We start from the raw sequence: 18,684 nt of genomic DNA, 5'->3' as shown, positions 1-18,684 counted from the left end.
TATTTTCCACCATAATTTGCAAATAAATTCATTGAAAATCCTACAATGTGATTTTCTGGAATTTTTTTCTCTCATTTTGTCTGTCATAGTTGACGTGTACCTATGATGAAAATTACAGGCCTCTCTCATCTTTTTAAGTGGGAGAACTTGCACAATTGGTGGCTGACTAAATACTTTTTTTCCCCACTGTATTTAACCCCTTTTTTTGGGTAGGCACGAAACTACACGAAGCTACCTTCATACTTCCATTATATTTTTTTTAAACAGTACTGGTTACCTTCACGACGGGTCCCCTGACACTTGTGGGGGTCGTAGAGCAAACTGGAGAGCACCATCGTGTTCGAGAGAATCTCCCCTTTCCATAGAGAGGTCAAACCGTTCAGATGTTTTTGTGAGAAGACCGATTTTTGGAATGTCTCATGGTTCACATCTGCCACCTTTCACCGCAGATGCGGAAGTACGACATAGGTGACTGCGGTGACGCATCCAATGCAAAAAAACAGATATCTCTAGCTTAAACTGACGGATTTTGATGGGGAGTTAATGGTGCGTCAATCGACTAGGGGGCTTCAAATGCCCTATCGAGTCTTCACATAGGCATGAATGGTGTCACGTGATCGATGGCTTTGTCCATTCATATATACAGTAATTGACTTGGACCACTACAGGCCTCACTTAAAGGACCAATGCAGCCGTTTTTATCTCAATATCAAATCATTTCTGTGAAACAATTAACTACCTTACTGTTATTGTTTTCAATTAAAATGGTAAAAAATGAATAAAAATAGCTTCTTAGCAAGAGCAATTTCTCAAGCAAGAACTTTGCTAGGACTGACTGGGAGGGGTCTGAGTGGGGAGGGGAAAACTGAAAACGAGTTGTTATTGGCAGAGAGGTTTGGAAGGCCAAAACTCCATCCTACCAAAACAGGTTGAAATTTCAGGCGGTCTTTTCAAACAGCTCTTACATTAAAAGGGTATTATGATAATTTACGCAATTTCACAGTATTATTCCAACCTCATAGTGTGGAAATGTATAAACACAGGAAAAATACGTTTTTGACTGCACTTGACCTTTAAACAGCATTCTTCAGAAATCTTCATGTAAGCCACATCTCAGCACACACAGGCTAGACAGAAGAGGATGACTTATTTCACATAGATATATAGTGGGGTCTGGAATTATTGGATCCCTTAATAAAGATGAGCAGAAAAACCTGTAAAAATAAATAAAACAAATACTGAGCTATAATATATGCTTTAAAAAATGAAAATATAAATATTATTTTATACTAATACAATTGCTCAGAGAAATAGATTTAGTTTATAAGTAATTTTTTTTAAATCTAAAAAAAGATAGGGGTCAAAATGATTAGATCACCTGTTTTCATTACTCCAGCACCCTCCCCTTGCGAGGATAACGACACTGAGCCTTTTTCTAAAATGTTTTATGAGATTGGAGAACACATTGGGAGGGATTAGACCATGCCTCTATAAAGAATCTTTCCAGACCCTCATCTGTGCTTATGGACTGCCCTCTTCAATTCAAACCACAGGTTTTCAATGGGGTTCAAGTCCGGAGACTGAGATAGCCATTGCAAAATGTTGATTTTGTGGTCAATTAAATATTTATTTGTGGATTTTTATGTGTGATTGGGTTTATTGTCTTTCTGGAAGATTCACTTGCGGCCAAGTTTCAGCCTCCTGGCAGAGGCATCCAGGTTTTTGGCTTAAATGTCCTGGTACTTGGTCAAGTTCATGATGCTGTTGACTTTAACAATGGTCCCAGGACCCCATAACAAAATAGCCCCATAACATCAAAGATCCACCATTATATTTTACAGTAGGGATGAGGTATTTTCGGCATATGCATTGTTCTTTCCATGGCCAAATCCACCATTGGTGTGCGTGGCCAAAGAGCTATAATTTCATGTCGTCTGACCATAGCGCCACCTGGAGTTTGCTAAATGGCATTGGCACTTGGATTGGAACCAGCGCTATTGTCATCTGACACAAAAATAGAAGTCTTTGGCCAAGCACACCAGCGGTGGATTTGGCCTTCGAAAGAACGATGCATATGTAGAAAATACCTCATCCCTACTGTAAAATATGGTGGCGGATCTTTGATGTTATGGGAATATTTTTCTTCCACTGGTCCTGGGGCACAAGCAGGTTTGTGAGCTGCTCATGAAAAATGCAAGTTTGTGAGCGAACCCTGAACGGTAAATAAGCTTAGAGCAAATAAAGTCCTTCTGCTTGGCTTCTCCTCTACTCCCCTAAGACTGAAATAGATAACACAGCCATGGCACCTTCTCAATAACAGCACACGCACACACACACACACACACATCAGAATGTAGAGGGAGAGAGACAGGGAGTAAATGTGTCTCCTGAATTATTTTATGGGAAGACAGTCTGTCTAGTAAAAATACTCCTTTCCTAATGTACTGTGTAAAGAAAAGGGAATTGCTGAATTCACTCTCTTAATGAGCAATTACAAAGATGGAACACTTCATAGAGTCCTATTCAATCATTATCCTATAAATGTCACTATAATTTACTATAAATTACTATAAATTATAGGATCTCTATGTCCTTACCTGTCTCAATATCAAATCATTTCTGGGTAACAATTAAGTACCTTACTGTGATTGTTTTCAATTATAATGGTCAAAAATACACAAAAATTGCTTCTCAGCAAAGACCCATTTCTCAAGCAAGAATGTTGCTAGGACTGTCTGTGAGTGGTCTCAGTAGCTGTTATTGGCAGAGAGATTTTGATCTCTCTTTCTTATTGGTCTATTAACTAATTTACCACCTGGTGACGTCACCAGGCAGGCCAAAACTCCATCCCACCAAAACAGGCTGAAATTTCAGGCAGTCTTTTCAAACAACTCTTACACTAAAAGGGCATTATCATAATTTCCCAATTTCACAGTATTATTCCAACCTTATAGTGTGGAAATATATTTAAACAAAGGAAAATCACGTTTTTGACTGCACTGGGCCTTTAAGAAAACTCTGGGACCTAATCCCTCCCCAGACCAAGTGTAGGGTGACAGTGAAAAACATTAAAGACAACATCGAAGCAAGGAAGAAGAACCCTTGAGGTGGACGTGGACCAGAATATATTGATAGTCCACAACAGAGAAAGTACAGGGTGATACACAGTGTGACTCCTGAACTTGTGAACTGAAACTCCTCTACACCTAAACATGAACAAATGGTTCTCCTCCATGTGTCTCTTCAGTGATAGAAGATAGGAGCAGTCAGGCCATGTTTTGACTAGTGCACTTGAGGCCCATTGAAATCACACAGCTGATGATACACAGACTTACATACAGTTCACACACACACACACACACACACACACACACACACACACGCACACACACGCACACACACACAGTAACCTCATCAATTAAAATCTATCAATGTACAAATGTGTCTGGAAATACCTTATATACTACAGTACATTAAAAACGGAATAATGCAAAACCACTCTACTGTGCATTTATGAACAATGTATTAGACAAAAGACAATTAAATTCTAGCAGATTCACTTGGGATAATATGAAGATATATTAGATACACATTAAATCACTGAAGTCTTGAGTGAAGATGGTGGAATGATCTGTCATGGCATCAGTTCTGTAGGGATAAATATTTGGGGAATAATCCCTAAATGTTCCTGTTATTTCTTCATATGAATATCTCCTTAGTTGCAGTGTGTGTTGCTCAAGACAGATCTAGGGCAGGCATTTCTAACATGGGTGGTTTTACACACACACACACACACACACACACACACACACACACACACACACACACACACACACACACACACACACACACAAACACACACACACACACACACACAAACACACACACACACACAATACCACACACAAACACACACACAAACACAGTCATTTTGTTCTTCAAATAAATCACAAGCAGCTGTAGTTGCCATTGTAGCTCCGATGACTGAAACTTCATCCTCATCTCTCCTCTCTTCAACTTTGTAAGTTGATATGATCCACACATTTTAAAAGTTAGAAACTCTGGGGTTACGCTTTGTTTTGATAGACTGCTGTTTACTCTGTATTTTGCTGGAAATTATAGCAGTAAAATTGTAATTACAGAACAATGACCAAATTAATACTACAGCATCTATATGTTTTAAATTAACCATCATTACATTATCATTACATCATATCATTACATGCCATTTGGTACCACAACTGGTATTTAACTACTACAAAGTATTAATTGCTGCCACATCATTTCTAATAAATACCAAGCAAAATACTGTAACATAAAGACATCCAGACACAGCCTACTGCTAGCCAAACCCTTACGGTTCCCAGTTACCACCCTGGGAAGCCAGGGATAGTCACTGGGACTCAGCAAGTCACGCATGCACACATACACGCACACACAAACATACACACACAGTCCAGCTGCCCCTTCACAGTCAGGTTCCGTTTAACCTTACATTCAGAAATGCCAGCACTCTCTGCCTCCTTGCTTCCTCTACATTCCTCCCTCCATCCTTCCATCCCTCCATTCCTACTCTACAAATTACATTAGTAAATCTGAGGGGTGATGATTTACATCGCCGTGCTCTGGCAAGATTGAGTAACCCACCAAACAGAGAGTTTTTTGTGTGTGTGTGTGATCTCCTACCTGTTATTGTGATGTTGCTGTAGATGTTGGAGAGCTGCTCTTTGAGGAGGACGAGCTGCATCTGAGCTGCCTTCTCTCTCTGCAGCTCCAGCATCATGTCAGGGTGGTTGGCCAGCTTACAGCCCCTCTGCTTGTCCAGGGCAATGTCACTACGCACTATGTCTGAGCGTGGACACAGAGACCAAGAACGGGTCATGCAGTTTAATTGCCTACCACTTCTGGCAACATTGGATTGTTCCTTTCATGCTAATAAAGCTTGTTTGAATTTCAATTGAATGCTACAAAATAAGAATATAGGCCTACCGATTAACATGGACATTGATGATTTCAACTGTACCTAAAGTACATTTAAACATCTCAATACATTTTATAATCAAATTGGGAAAACAACACAAGAAATAAAGATACAAAATCTGTGTTTAACATTTGTGTAAATTAATAATCAAATCCATAATGTCTAACTCACCATCTTCATAGTTTTTTAGGTAGTAATCTGGGCCAGGGCCTCTGAACTTGGCAAGGTTCTTCAAGTTGTGGAACTGGAGGAAGTCAGTTCTCTTTCCTCCAAACCTCAGATAGGCTGGGGACAGACCTCGGGCTAGGGTTACCAAACGCTTGGAACTACACAGGGAGACAGAGATCTGATAAGAATATGGTGCACAAATACATCTGAACTGTTGATTAAACAATATTTTACAGTTTGAAAGGCTCTGTGTCAAAACAAGCTGCATGAAAAACCCAACATGATTATCATTGATTTCAGATTATGTATGTATATACACAACTCTGAGAAGAAATGATTGACACTGGTGTTATTTTGAAAATAATTCCTGTAGTGGGTATATTGCAATTTCCAGCACTAGTGACATAAGCTACTCAACAGAGGCTGAGCACCACTTTCACAAGACAAAAAAAATAAAACTCAAGTAATAAAACAATGACAGCATTATTCACATGTGATATTTCTTGATAGCCCTGTGCATTCAGATTCAGCAAAAGAAAACTATACATGCAGCCAATTTCATTCATACAGAGAGTAGGTTTTAGTGTTTTTAGATGTCACAAGGCAACATTTTATGATGGTGACACTAGTGTGCCCAGAATAATAAAACCATGTTCTACACTACAGTATTAGCAGATTACTGTCAAAGCTTTGCAGACTGGGCTTTCAAAACACGTATGACTATCCCTCTCACCTATTGGTTTCACTGGAGAGAAAGGCTAGTGAACCCTACTAGTATTTACATAATGGTCTTACAGGACATGACAGCTTTTCCATTACAACAGGCCTTTTATGACCCTCTCAGTGCCGCTGTTAGCCAGCTAGCAATAATATGTCCCACAGCTCTGGATTAGAAAAATATTTTGCGGTTAAGTATTCCACTCTACTGTTGTGTTACCAGACTGGACACAGAATAAACAACAGAAATATTATACTTTTCGACCAAAGCCACACTGTAATTTGTGCATATCATCAAGAGTGGACCACCAACAAAACAATGGAGCAAACTAATACATCATATGCCAATAGCACATGCTTTCTGTAGTAGTCAAGGAATGGCATTCCATGAGAGCAACATTAGCCTACTTTTTAAACTTTGATTTGAATCTAGTCATTATTTGTTTACAAAGTCTCATTTGACCAAAAATATGGAGCAAAAAGAACAGTTTTGTAGTAGGCCTATTTATAAGTCACATTCTTTAAAATTAAGGGAATATTTCCCATTAATTGAAATGACTGGAAATTGTACTGTAGCTTTAATGTTATGTTCAAGGCAGAATATAGTCAGACACATTCCATGTTGTGATCATTTTAGCCGATTCATGCAGACTTGAATAAAGTGCCATTTTTATGACAATTATAGACTATTGTAGAAGTTAAATCGCCTAACTTTGTATTATAATAATTGCCTATTTATGTCGCTCAAATCCACCGACCTACCAAAAAAACGAATTTATGCTATAGTATGGCCTCAGTGTGCTTGAGCGCTGGGTTATCAGATCTGGCGATCAGTAGGCATGGTTTCAATGTTTAGTCAAATAACGCTTTATATGAACTTGACCACTAAATTTAAAGAAAATAAATATGGGGAAAACATTGTAGAAAATTAGCCTTGAAATTGTCAGTGAATAGCCTACAGACATATAGGAAATTGTTGAAAAGTATGAACCAAAGTAAAGCAAAAAATGTGTATGTATTGTTAAAAGGTTAATTGATTGATCACATAGTGCATTATTGTTATTATGAATATTATGAACATTAAGTATATTATTATATTATTGTGATGATTAGTATCCATAAATCCTGACCACAAACTTCTCCAATGACTGGTAAAAGTTTACTTCCAGGGCGCCACATGCGGTGATACTATAATATCTGAGAAGCCATTCAGACTGTTTTTCATTATTACAAACATGTCGATATCGAGTAGTAAACGCTGATACTCCATTGCACTTGTAAAATGCCATGACTCCTTTCTCTCCTCCCAAACAATAACAGTGGACGTTTCATTGGAAATAAGAAACCTCTGTTTACGGAAATTCTTCGGCGAGCCTCATGTGCTCCATGTAGGCCTACTTCTACCAATGTAAACTAGTCCCTTCCATACCCAACATGCAACATTAACTATATATTATGAGCTCACATCAGCTCTTTGCCTCTCATTCTCGTTCCTCTCTCTCTCAGTATTAACATTGTGTAGAACACAGAAACATTGACACTAAGACAGTGGTATTATATATGTAGGCCTATTATTAACACCACTATGTTAAAGAGATGTTTATAAATTAGGCTACATACTGTGTACGCTGATGCATGCATGCAACACGAGAATGATGGGTCAAAAGGTGTATCAACTGAAATTATAAACTGGGTGGTTCGAGCCATGAATGCTGATTGGCAGACAGCCATGGTATATCAGACCATATACCATGTGTATGACAAAACATGTATTGTTACTGCTCTAATTAAGTTGGTAACCAGTTTATAATAGCAATAAGGCACCTCGGGAGTTTGTGGTATATGGCCAACATACCATGGCTAAGGGCTGTATCCAGGAACTCTGCGTTGCATCCTACATAAGAACAGCCCTTAGCCTTGGTATATTGGCCAAATACCACACCCCCTCGTGCCTTATTGCTTAATTAGAAAATAGTCTACTGGTATACACACCAATTGTTAAAGCTCGACGACATAATTATGAAGTTAGACCGACACTACAATCTTTAGGCCACTCCATATAGGCTAGCCTACCCCATATCTAATGTCACCTAAACAACGGCCAGAGGCACAAATCGGCATCAACCGACTATATGAAATGGTTTAACGATTCCCTGATATCATAATATTGTTAAAGAACATTCGTCTAGATAACTAAATCCGATCATACTCAACGGAGACCTACAAACCAAAAACAATGCATTTGATCCAAACATGAGAATAACGACGAATATGAAGTCGATAAAGCAGACAGAGTGGGAAGGAAATCTACCTCAGAAAGTCCAGCCACCCGTCCTTTATAATCGACGGATCCAACTGTAAAGAGAGGAAGTTGTCATTTAGAACTTGAACCGGACTGCGGGTGTTGACATCTAGCAAAATGAGCGTCCTCTCCATGAACCCCGTTCTCTTCCCCCCGCCGCCCGGTGCAGGTCTCTGGTAGGTCGAAGAAGAGGATATCACCGACCGCACCATCAGAGCAACGGATACCAGCCACAGAGGGGAGCCTGGGAAGGGGCATGTCTTCGGTTTGGGCATCTTCCTGGCTTGGTACCACGGATGGAAGGAACACCGCGCATAAAAATAAGACCGTGCTCTGCTGTTTGAGGGAAAGTGAGAAAAGCTATAGCGATACCTTCTAGTCCGAATGCACTATCCCTCTTCCTTTGAGCGAAGAGATCTGCTCCTTTCTGTCTGTCCGTCTCCCCCGCCCCTCCGTGTTTTTGGGAGCTGGAGAGGGGAGCGCACGCCCCGGGCCAGCCTCCCCGCTATAGAGGGCCAGGAGCCGGGGGGAGGAGAGGAGGCAGCACCGCCCCTCTTCAGGACTCAGCGGTGGTTCTTCTCTGAGGTATGAGGGCTCATACTTAACCCCTGAGGTGTAGGAGAGAAAACACTGATCAGGGCGAGCTATTTATCAATATGCTAGGACAAGTCCGCTTTGCAGAGCTCAACACGTCAGTCTATTTCTTGTTTTTATTACTTGTAAAATTATGAAAGGGAACCTTTAGAAAAATAAGAGGCTATACTTTTACATAGACAAATGAATCAAACGGTAATAAGAGATAGAATATACGCTCTTCACGAGTTGTCTCCAATGCACCATCTAAAAATAATTACGCACGCTCGTGCCTGCCACAAAACATACATTTTCATGTAAATCTGAAAAGCAATTTGTCTGATGCAATGAATTGTGTATGAAACTCTCGTGTATTTGTCACTCTCGAACAAAACAATACCAACAAATCCTGGTAACCAATGGAATGATTAAAAACAAGCGTTATGAAAACCGTGTATTCAAAATTATACTCTAGAAATATTTCGGCTAAAAACTAGTCGAATTTGGGATCTCGGAAATAGCGAAGATTTGTGTAGTTTAGATTACAATTGCATGGTCATCTAAAAGGCTGAACGTTTTATATTTGCTAATTATCTGTGAAACACAAATCTCTTATACATTAAAGTTGGATGCAGCTCCACAGTGCCAAGATGGTTTTGGTACAGACGTAATTATGCATTTACAGACGTAATTATGCATTTTTAAACAAACGCATATTCGTTCCTTGGGGAAGTAAAGAACCCAAATACAATCCATCAAAGAAGACAAAAAAAACGCACACTCCTAACTAGCTACACGAACATTTGTAGTAAGTCTACATAAAACAAAAACGTTTAGTCCTAGTAAAACAAGTAAACGTCAAAGTAAATAAATGAAATATCAGAGTAGGCCTATTGATGTTCTTTCTACACTTTTGAATGGAACGGTTTTTAGACACTGTTATCGAACTGGGCATTTCTTGATGTACGGTCTTAGATCAGTCGGCCTACAAGAAAAGACAAGTAAATAACTAGTTAGGATATGCTATAAAATATATTTTACACACGAGTAGGCTTTTTAAGTAGGCTATTTAAGAACAGCTGCGATCACAAGGCTAATGTTTTCTCAGAGTTTGATCTGTGCTAATGTATTTTCTACAGTTTAACCAGTGACTTCATCGAGTTTTGCAGGCTTAACTTTGGCAAACACAGCCCATCTCAGTCGTATAGGCTACTTGAGGCGCTTCCAAAAACATATTACATTTACAGTTACATTTTAGTCATTTAGCAGACGCTCTTATCCAGAGCGACTTACTAATTTAGAACTCTACAGCCTACATATTTAACATACCTATAAAAGCTTTATATAAAGTCTCTCTCCAGATGTTATTTGATCAGAGGGCCTAGACACAGCGTGGTCCCACTGGCTAGGAGAGGGCATTGACCGACCGATTGGGTCGGCGTTATGGTGGTTATCCCAACAACTTCACCTCACCTCGACCTGGCTCGTCTCAGCCTCATGAGCACACCGCCTTACACGAGGTCGCTGACTATATACTCCCCTGGATCTACTGTGAAGAAAGTGCATGATGCACTGGGATTGGGAAGATATGCTAAAACCTTTGTGTAATCCCTCCTGTTACAGTCAAAGTCAATACAAGTTTGAAAATGTTTAGAGGTTCTATTATCTATTTGAATTAGTGACCGCTGCAACCAACTTCATGTTTTACGCACCAACTTTAGCCATTCAAATGACTCTTGGAAAGCTCGATATTAATTCTGGAAAGTGCGGGAGGCCTGGCTGAAAGGAACAAAGGAAATATGGAGACGCAGAAATGGACAGCACATAAACGATCCAGTTATTGTTATTAATCTCTCATGAGAAAGGTTTATCAACTGTCATCGCTATGTGGGGTAGAATCAGACGCGCACCCCGCATGGTCATAAGGCAGAACACTGTCCATCTATTCCAAATATGCACGTCTAACAGCGGGGAGCAAACGTCTGCCTCCTTTTCACCCTCTCCAACCGTATACCTCTCTATATATTAATCTCTCCAACCTTCTCTAACTCCTATATCACTCTCTCCATATCGCAGTGAGATCTTCGGTTGACCCCTCACTTCACCAGGAGAAGAGATGAGTCTTTGATATGTCCCGCCGCGGCTGTAGCGGTCCTATGGCAATGGACCAAAAACCCCTCTTCAAGTTACGGTCTTTTACTGCATGTCTATGGTAGATATACTGTAGACGTCATTTTGAGTCTTTTGATGTCCGTTTTGAGATGTCGAAGACATATTGTGTAAAGTGTTTGTGATTGAAGGGGATACATAGCATGTGATTTCCATAAAGGTTAGATTTTTTCCCTATGAACTGTCATCAAAATGTTAAATAGAACATTAAGGGAAAATTACAGTGATTTAGTGCCCCACTCTTTGAACGATATGGAGACTGAATGCATTTATTTAGTTAAAAAACATTGTTCTGATACTCGATACTCAGATATATGGGTAAATAAAGCTACAGTCTGTAAGATTTCCACGAATTCCAACTATATTAAATATAGTATAAATACTTTACATTACATTAGTACAACTGTGTTATAGGCTACACTAGGTAGCCTAGTGGTTAAGAGCATTGGGCCAGTAACTGAAAGGTCGCTGGTTCGAATCTCGAGCCGAATAGGTGAAAAAGCCGGATATGGAGGTCCTAGGCTGGCGTGGTTACACATGGTCTGCGGTTGTGAGGCCGGATGGACGTACTGCCAAATTATCTTAAACGACGTTGGAGGCAGCTTATGGTAGAGAAATTGCTCATGTAAATCGCTCTGGATAATAGCGTCTGCTAAATTAGTAAAATGTACAATCAAACAATTGGAGTTGAAAACAAATACTGTATATTATCACAATTCAAGAACATTAAAAGTTGTGTTCATAGGATAGAACATTTGTAGAATATTTTTGTGCGTGAACCCGCCACCTTCAGAGTGCAGATTGGGGTGCATTTCTCGAGCTGTGCATGACTTTATCATATTTCTAATCATTGCAAAGAAAATTAGCCGACTATCAAATTTATTTAGACTTAGAAAATAATGTAGGCTAGCCAACAATCGTTTGCTGCTTTCAACACATTTACAATACCTTTTATCGTACTAACTTAAGCTATTTTTCCTCGTGGAATAAGCTATCGAAAGTGTGTATAGGTATCGTTGACTGAGTAACTACTTGCGGAAGGTTTTGACAAAATAATAACTAAATGCTAAATATTATGACTATACTTTTTCGACTCCATTTATGGAAGAAAAAAGTAGACCTATTGTATCAACTTTGAAAAATTAATACAACCATAATAATACTATAATAGACTAATAATAATGACAATAATAATAACAACAAAAATGGCCTAATAGCCAAATCATTTTGTAATATAAACGAATAATAGTAATTTACTTGGGAAATAGGGAAAAAAGGGAAACGTGCAACAGATAGGCCTACCTCTAATGCAGAACAACGAACACATCCCTTACCTCCGGAGTTAAACAAAGCAATAGCTTTTTCCTATCATTCCTTTAGATGTGGTTGCATGGCTTTACATAACGGGTGGTGGATATACCCTGTATGGCATAGCGTTTAAAGATAGGCCTACATCTGGTTTAAATCCTACATATCGCTCTCTCTATTTTATCTCAATCCGTCCAGATTTACATTTAGCCTACACATTAGTTAGCTTTAAACTTCTCAGGACCATTACGATAATAATCAGATTTAAACTCGCTCTTTTTCAAAGCCACAACCTATCTTTGTCCCAAGTTATAACACGAGGCCCCTGAACTATAACGCAATAAAACAGGGCTCTATTGTAGCCTATTGGTAAAAACGTTGACTTTTGGAAAAGGCAACAAATCGACAGGGCCGAAAATATAAAAGCAATTTCGTTAGTGAAGCAATAATTGCCTAGCGCAAATGCATTGCATTGGAAACATATTTTGTTGAAATGTATTAAGCTTTAACAGTTGAACAGAATTTTTAAGATCAATAATACTAGGCCTATATCATTTAGTCACATATCCTAAAATAAAACAATTTATTTTCAGTTTTGTGGCTATATGGTTTGTTATTTTCTGGTTAAATCAACGAAATTACGTTGAACCAACGTGGAATAGACGTTGAATTGACGTCTGTGCCCAGTGGGATCTAACTTCGATTATACTTCCAAAATAAAATAAATATTTTAAAAACATTGCCTTGACAGGCAAGTATATGTGATTTGGAGCATGGTTTCAGAGAGAGAGAGCCGGGGCGAAGGAGGGTGGATAAGGCTATTTATTGACACGCCACAACCAGGCTTGTATCTGTTTTAAACAGGCGATGAAAGGGTCACGGTTTACAAGGCAGGGTTCACGCTCGCTCTTCCGAATATTGACGACGTGTGAAAGTTGCAGAGGCAGAGAAGTTAGCCTACCACTTGACAAAGGAGCAGCCAAGTCCCTGTGTATTATCGTGTCCTTTTAATTTATCTGATTACTAAACCAATTTAATGGTGTGCTTTGCTAAACTGTCTCATCAGTTTACATTTCTAGTTTTATGGCTTAAACTAACATGTAGGCTACGATTCCAAAATGTAAAAACATGATATTTTAAATGGAATTAGACGATACAAGTAATATATTGTCGTTTGTAGGCTAATTGTTCGTATGGCTAAATGCGATTGGGCCCTGAAAATTCTAAATCATTTAGAAAGAATAATTGTTAGGCTATTTATTATAAATCATTTGCAAATTATAAATCATTTGCTGACTCAGCCCCTAAACATTGACTCGTAGTAGTAACCTATTATTGGCTTTAAAATGCAACCCTGCTGTTATTACTGTGCTAATTAAATCAGTTGAATTACTATATAATGTTAAATTAAATCAAATTACTCACACTAGGAGGGTAAACGAACAACTTGTTCAGTTGAAGAGCCTCTAGTAAAACTTGACTCCAGAGCTGGTGCTGAAATGGGAAAGGGGAGTCAGCACTGCCATCTGGTGGAATACTGTATAACACGTTCTAGAAAAATCGACTGCAGCTTTACCCAATGTGATGATGACGATGCTGCTGTTTATAAGGATGATGATGATCATTATGACGGTGACAATGATGAGGATGACTATGATGGTGATGATGCTGATGATGCTGATTGTGAAAAAAATAGCCTGCGAGAGCAAAGCTGTGGTGTAGGCCTACAAAATGAACACACACACACACACACAGCATGATTGCGTCTGTCTGTAGACAACAGTAGCCTATTTGGCGTGTTTCTACGATTGTAATCTCTGCAGGGAGCGACAGACAATCACCCAGGGAAGTGGCTGATGATAGGGCATTTCCTGCCTTCTATTTTTAGACGGTAGTGGCACGCAAAATGACATTACGTCATTGTGCTGCATGTGATTTTTAAGACGCACACATGCCCGCGCTCTCTCTCGGCCCCTTCTCACTTCTCTCTCCTCTTTGCGTGGCTCTCCAGATGTATGCCTATTCCAAGAGCCAGCGTAAAAACACTAACCACGTGACCAACTCATCGCCGAAGTCCCTCTGCAGCTCATTCAGCATGATGGCTGCTGATGCTGCGGCAGCTTCATCCTCAACACACCGATCCGCACTTCATTCCTGCAGCCTACTGTTGTTTAACTTCTCTATCCTTCTCATCCTCGTATTCTTTCTCCCAGCCCCAGCGAAGGGATTGCTTGGTGTCCGCCCAGAGAACACTAAAGCCGGGGAGCTGTCTGTACAAGACGGGCTGCTCCAGGCGACCGAGGGGACGCGGTTCATGCTGCGGGTTTACTACGCAGCATTCTCGGTTACACAGAGAGCCCACAACCGCTCTGGGAGCGAGAGACCAGAGGCTGCAGCTGCCGCACCATGGATCGCCTTCATAGAGGAGCCAGGAGGAGAGAGAGGAGAGGGGGAGAGTATGGTCAGTTATTTAGTGTATTGACCATTTACCCTTAAAGCTATATATGAAATATGTTTAATTAAATAGCCTAAATATCGTGTTAAAATGTGAATTTGTATTTAGGTCCATCCCAAACGGAACCCGTGCGTGGACGAGCATGCGCGGAGTTCTGACATCGAACTCCTGGGTTCCTTCAGGTCTGCATCCAGCCACAACTCCGTTCTAGGTCCGTTTATAGTTACATGTTTTTATCATTGTTGAATCATCAAATGTTTTTTATTTTTTTATCTTGTGCTATTGTGCGTTTTTATTCTTGTCTGATGAAGACCTTTTTGTTATTTGATTCTGATTCCATAGTGGAGCTGCTCGCCAAAGACCTGCGCAAAGATGAGCGGATCAAATACTACTCCATTTGCGCGTTTGATGGGGTGAAGTGGGAACATTTCACCACCAGAGACTTCTGGCTAGCGGTGGTGGAGCGACCCCCGCAAGCGGACGTGTGGCTCCAGTTGGTGGTGTCAGTGTTGCTACTGGGTCTCTCTGCGCTCTGCAGTGGGCTGAACATCAGCATGCTCGCCCTGGATCCCGTTGAGCTCCGGGTCCTCCAAAACAGTGGCACCGAGAAGGAACAAAAATACGCGCACAAGATCGAATCTGTACGTAAACATGGCAACTACATCCTGTGTACTGTGGTGCTGGGCAACGTGCTGACCAACACCTGTTTCGTAGTGTGGATGTGCCAGATTATAGGGATGACTCCCACCTCCCTTGCTACCTGCACTTTCGGTATATTCTTTATAGGAGAGATCCTGCCTCACTCTGTGGCGTCCAGACACAGCCTCGCCATCGCCTCCAAAACCATCTGGGCCACCCGGCTTCTAATGCTGGTCTCCTTCCCCATCTCCTACCCCGTCTCCAAGCTCCTAGACATCATGCTTCACCAGGAGATCAGTAATTTCTACACCAGAGAGAAACTGGTTGCCATGCTGCGCGTCACAGATCCCTACCACGATTTGGTCAAAGAGGAACTCAACATCATCCAGGGCGCTCTGGAGTTACGCACCAAGAACGTAGAAGAAGTTCACACTCCGCTGGCGGACTGTTACATGCTCTCCTCAGATGCTGTTCTAGACTTCTGTACTATGTCTGACGTCATGCAGAGCGGGTTCACCCGGATCCCGGTCTATGAGAATGACAGATCCAACATCGTTGATATCCTGTTCGTCAAAGACCTGGCGTTCGTGGACCCGGATGACTGCACCCCGCTGAAGACCATCACCCAGTTCTACAAACACCCAATGCACTGTGTGTTCAGCGATACCAAACTGGATGTAATGCTGGAGGAGTTCAAGAGAGGTAATAGGCTAGGCACATCCACACTCACACCTGAGTTAGGTATACACTGTTGTAGAGAGAAAACATTTTTATGCAGAATCAGGTAGCATGTAAAGAGTTACACTACTGTTCAAAGGTTTTGGGGTCACTTAGAAATGTCCTTGTTTACCATGAAAACATACATGAAATGAGTTTGAATAGGAAATATAGCAAAATGCATAGGAAATGTTGTCATTGACAAGGTTAGAAATAATTATTTTTAATATAAATAATAATTGTGTCCTTCAAACTTTGCTTTCGTCAAATAATCCTCAATTTGCAGCAATTACAGCCTTGCAGACCTTTGACATTCTAGTTGTCAATTTGTTGAGGTAATCTGAAGAGATTTCCCCCCATGCTTCCTGAAACACCTCCCACAAGTTGGATTGGCTTGATGGGCACTTCTTATGTACCATACGGTCAAGCTGCTCCCACAACAGCTCAATAGGGTTGAGATCCGGTGACTGTGCTGGCCACTCCATTATAGACAGAATACCAGCTGACCGCTTCTTCCCTAAATAGTTATTGCATAGTTTGGAGCTGTGCTTTGGGTCATTGTCCTGTTGTAGGAGGAAATTGGCTCCAATCAAGCGCTGTCCACAGGGTATGGCATGGCGTTGCAAAATGGAGTGATAGCCTTCCTTCTTCAAGATCCCTTTTACCCTGTACAAATCTCCCACTTTACCACCACCAAAGCACCCCCAGACCATCACATTGCCTCCACCATGCTTTACGGATGGCATCAAGCACTCCTCCAGCATCTTTTCATTTGGTCTGCATCTCACAAATGTTCTTCTTTGTGATCCAAACACCTCAAACTTCGATTCGTCTGTCCAAAACACTTTTTTCCAATCTTCCTCTGTCCAGTGTCTGTGTTCTTTTGCCCATCTTAATATTTTATTTTTATTGGCCAGTCTGAGATATGGCTTTTTCTTTGCAACTCTGCCTAGAAGATCAGCATCCCGGAGTCGCCTCTTCACTGTTGACGTTGAGACTGGTGTTTTGCGTGTACTATTTAATGAAGCTGCCAGTTGAGGACCTGTGAGGCGTCTGTTTCTCAAACTAGACACTATAATGTATTTGTCCTCTAGCTCAGTTGTGCACCAGGGCCTCCCACTCCTATTTCTATTCTGGTTAGAGCCAGTTTGCGCTGTTCTGTGAAGGTAGTAGTACACAGCGTTGTACGAGAACTTCAGTTTCTTGGCAAATTTCTCGCATGGAATAGCCTTCATGTCTCAGAACAAGAATAGACTGACGAGTTTCAGAAGAAAGTTATTTGTTTCTGGCCATTTTGATTCTGTAATCGAACCCACAATTGCGGATGCTCCAGATACTCAACTAGTCTCAAGAAGGCCAGGTTTATTGCTTCTTTAATCAGCACAACAGTTTTCAGCTGTGCTAACATAATTGCAAAATGGTTTACTAATGATCAATTAGCCTTTTAAAATGATAAACTTGGATTAGTAAACACAATGTGCCATTGGAACACAGGACTGATTGTTGCTGATAATGGGCCAATGTACGCCTATGTAGATATTCCATAAAAAATCAGCCGTTCCAGCTACAATAGCCATTTACAACATTAACAATGTCGACACTGTATTTCTGATCAATTTGATGTTATTTTAATAGACAAAAAAATTGATTTTCTTTAGAAAACAAGGACATTTCTAAGTGACCCCAAACTTTTGAACGGTAGTGTAAATATTATAGGAAATGCACCATACAGGTGGAGGTGCATTCTCCAGAATTATACCTGCAACCATCAGAGCACATGGACCAATGAGCTCACAGGTTCAAATCACATGATTACTGCAATTCAGGCACCTCTACCCTGTTACACATGATCTATGATAAAACAAATATTACATTGTTCAGCAGGTGCTGTGCTCGTTTGACAATACGTTTTGTATAGCTAAGTGCATTGACAGTGTTCAAGTTAACTCATACACATTCCATCACACCACTTCCCTCTTCCTGAAAAGCAGAGAATCCAGGGTGTATTTAAATCCAGTGATGCTCTGAACAGTCAGTCATATAAGATGATACAGGCTCAGCAGGTTCAAGTGGAGGTGAGTGGGATAGGCTACTGCAAGGTTTCCCAAACTTGGTCCTGGGGACCCCAAGGGGTACACATTTTGGTTTTTGCCCTAGCACAGCTGATTCAAATAATCAAAGCTTGATGATGAGTTCATTATTTGAATCAGCTGTGTAGTGCTAGGGCAAAAAACAAAAACGTGTACCCCTTGGGGTCTCCAGGACCAAGTTTGGGAAACACTGGGCAACTGTATGTCAGGGAAGAGTTTTAAGCCATATCTATAATCCATGAAATCAACAACTTCCTTGAATGAACTGGGACAGCTTAGAGAGTGTAGCAAGGTTATCTGTATGTTTTACAGATTATGAAATGTATAGTCTCTTGTGACTGCTTTAGCTGATTTGGTTCTGGATTATGCAATGATTATGCCAATTATTATGATACAAATGTCCTGTTTTACTTATGGTAATTACTTTGGATAACCTGTGTTTATTACCCGTCGCAGGGATTCATAGAATGGCAGTGAGTTGAAAGAGCCCAGTGAGGCTTCACATCCCACAGTAGAACAGGAATAATGTGCTGCAGTCTGAAGAGAAGTGACAAATTGACAGTAA

At 40.5% G+C, this 18,684-nt stretch overlaps 2 protein-coding genes across 3 annotated transcripts in view; one reads left to right on the top strand and one right to left on the bottom strand.

Moving 5' to 3' along the window:
* LOC121567838 (inactive heparanase-2) overlaps window positions 1-8,578 on the bottom strand; it is a 144,777-nt gene extending 136,199 nt beyond the window's left edge. The window contains exons 1-3 of the mRNA XM_041878200.2: window positions 8,178-8,578; window positions 5,153-5,307; window positions 4,687-4,848 (exon numbers count right to left, since the gene is read on the bottom strand). Of these exons, the coding sequence (XP_041734134.1) occupies window positions 4,687-4,848; window positions 5,153-5,307; window positions 8,178-8,443 (583 nt within the window). The 5' untranslated portion in view covers window positions 8,444-8,578. The remainder of the gene's footprint in view (window positions 1-4,686; window positions 4,849-5,152; window positions 5,308-8,177) is intronic.
* Window positions 8,579-14,240: 5,662 nt separating this feature from the next.
* The window catches only part of LOC121574914 (metal transporter CNNM4), a 20,033-nt gene continuing 15,589 nt past the window's right edge, over window positions 14,241-18,684 (top strand). For both annotated transcript variants that reach the window (XM_041887601.2, XM_041887609.1), the window contains exons 1-3: window positions 14,241-14,679; window positions 14,782-14,884; window positions 15,016-16,014. In XM_041887601.2, the coding sequence (XP_041743535.1) occupies window positions 14,314-14,679; window positions 14,782-14,884; window positions 15,016-16,014 (1,468 nt within the window). In that variant the 5' untranslated portion in view covers window positions 14,241-14,313. The remainder of the gene's footprint in view (window positions 14,680-14,781; window positions 14,885-15,015; window positions 16,015-18,684) is intronic.

This window comes from Coregonus clupeaformis, chromosome 1 (genome assembly GCF_020615455.1).
Source record: "Coregonus clupeaformis isolate EN_2021a chromosome 1, ASM2061545v1, whole genome shotgun sequence".
In the NCBI taxonomy this organism is placed as follows: Eukaryota; Metazoa; Chordata; class Actinopteri; order Salmoniformes; family Salmonidae; genus Coregonus; species Coregonus clupeaformis.
Note: the sequence above shows the minus strand (reverse complement) of the source record. Positions and strands in the feature narration are given on the sequence as shown.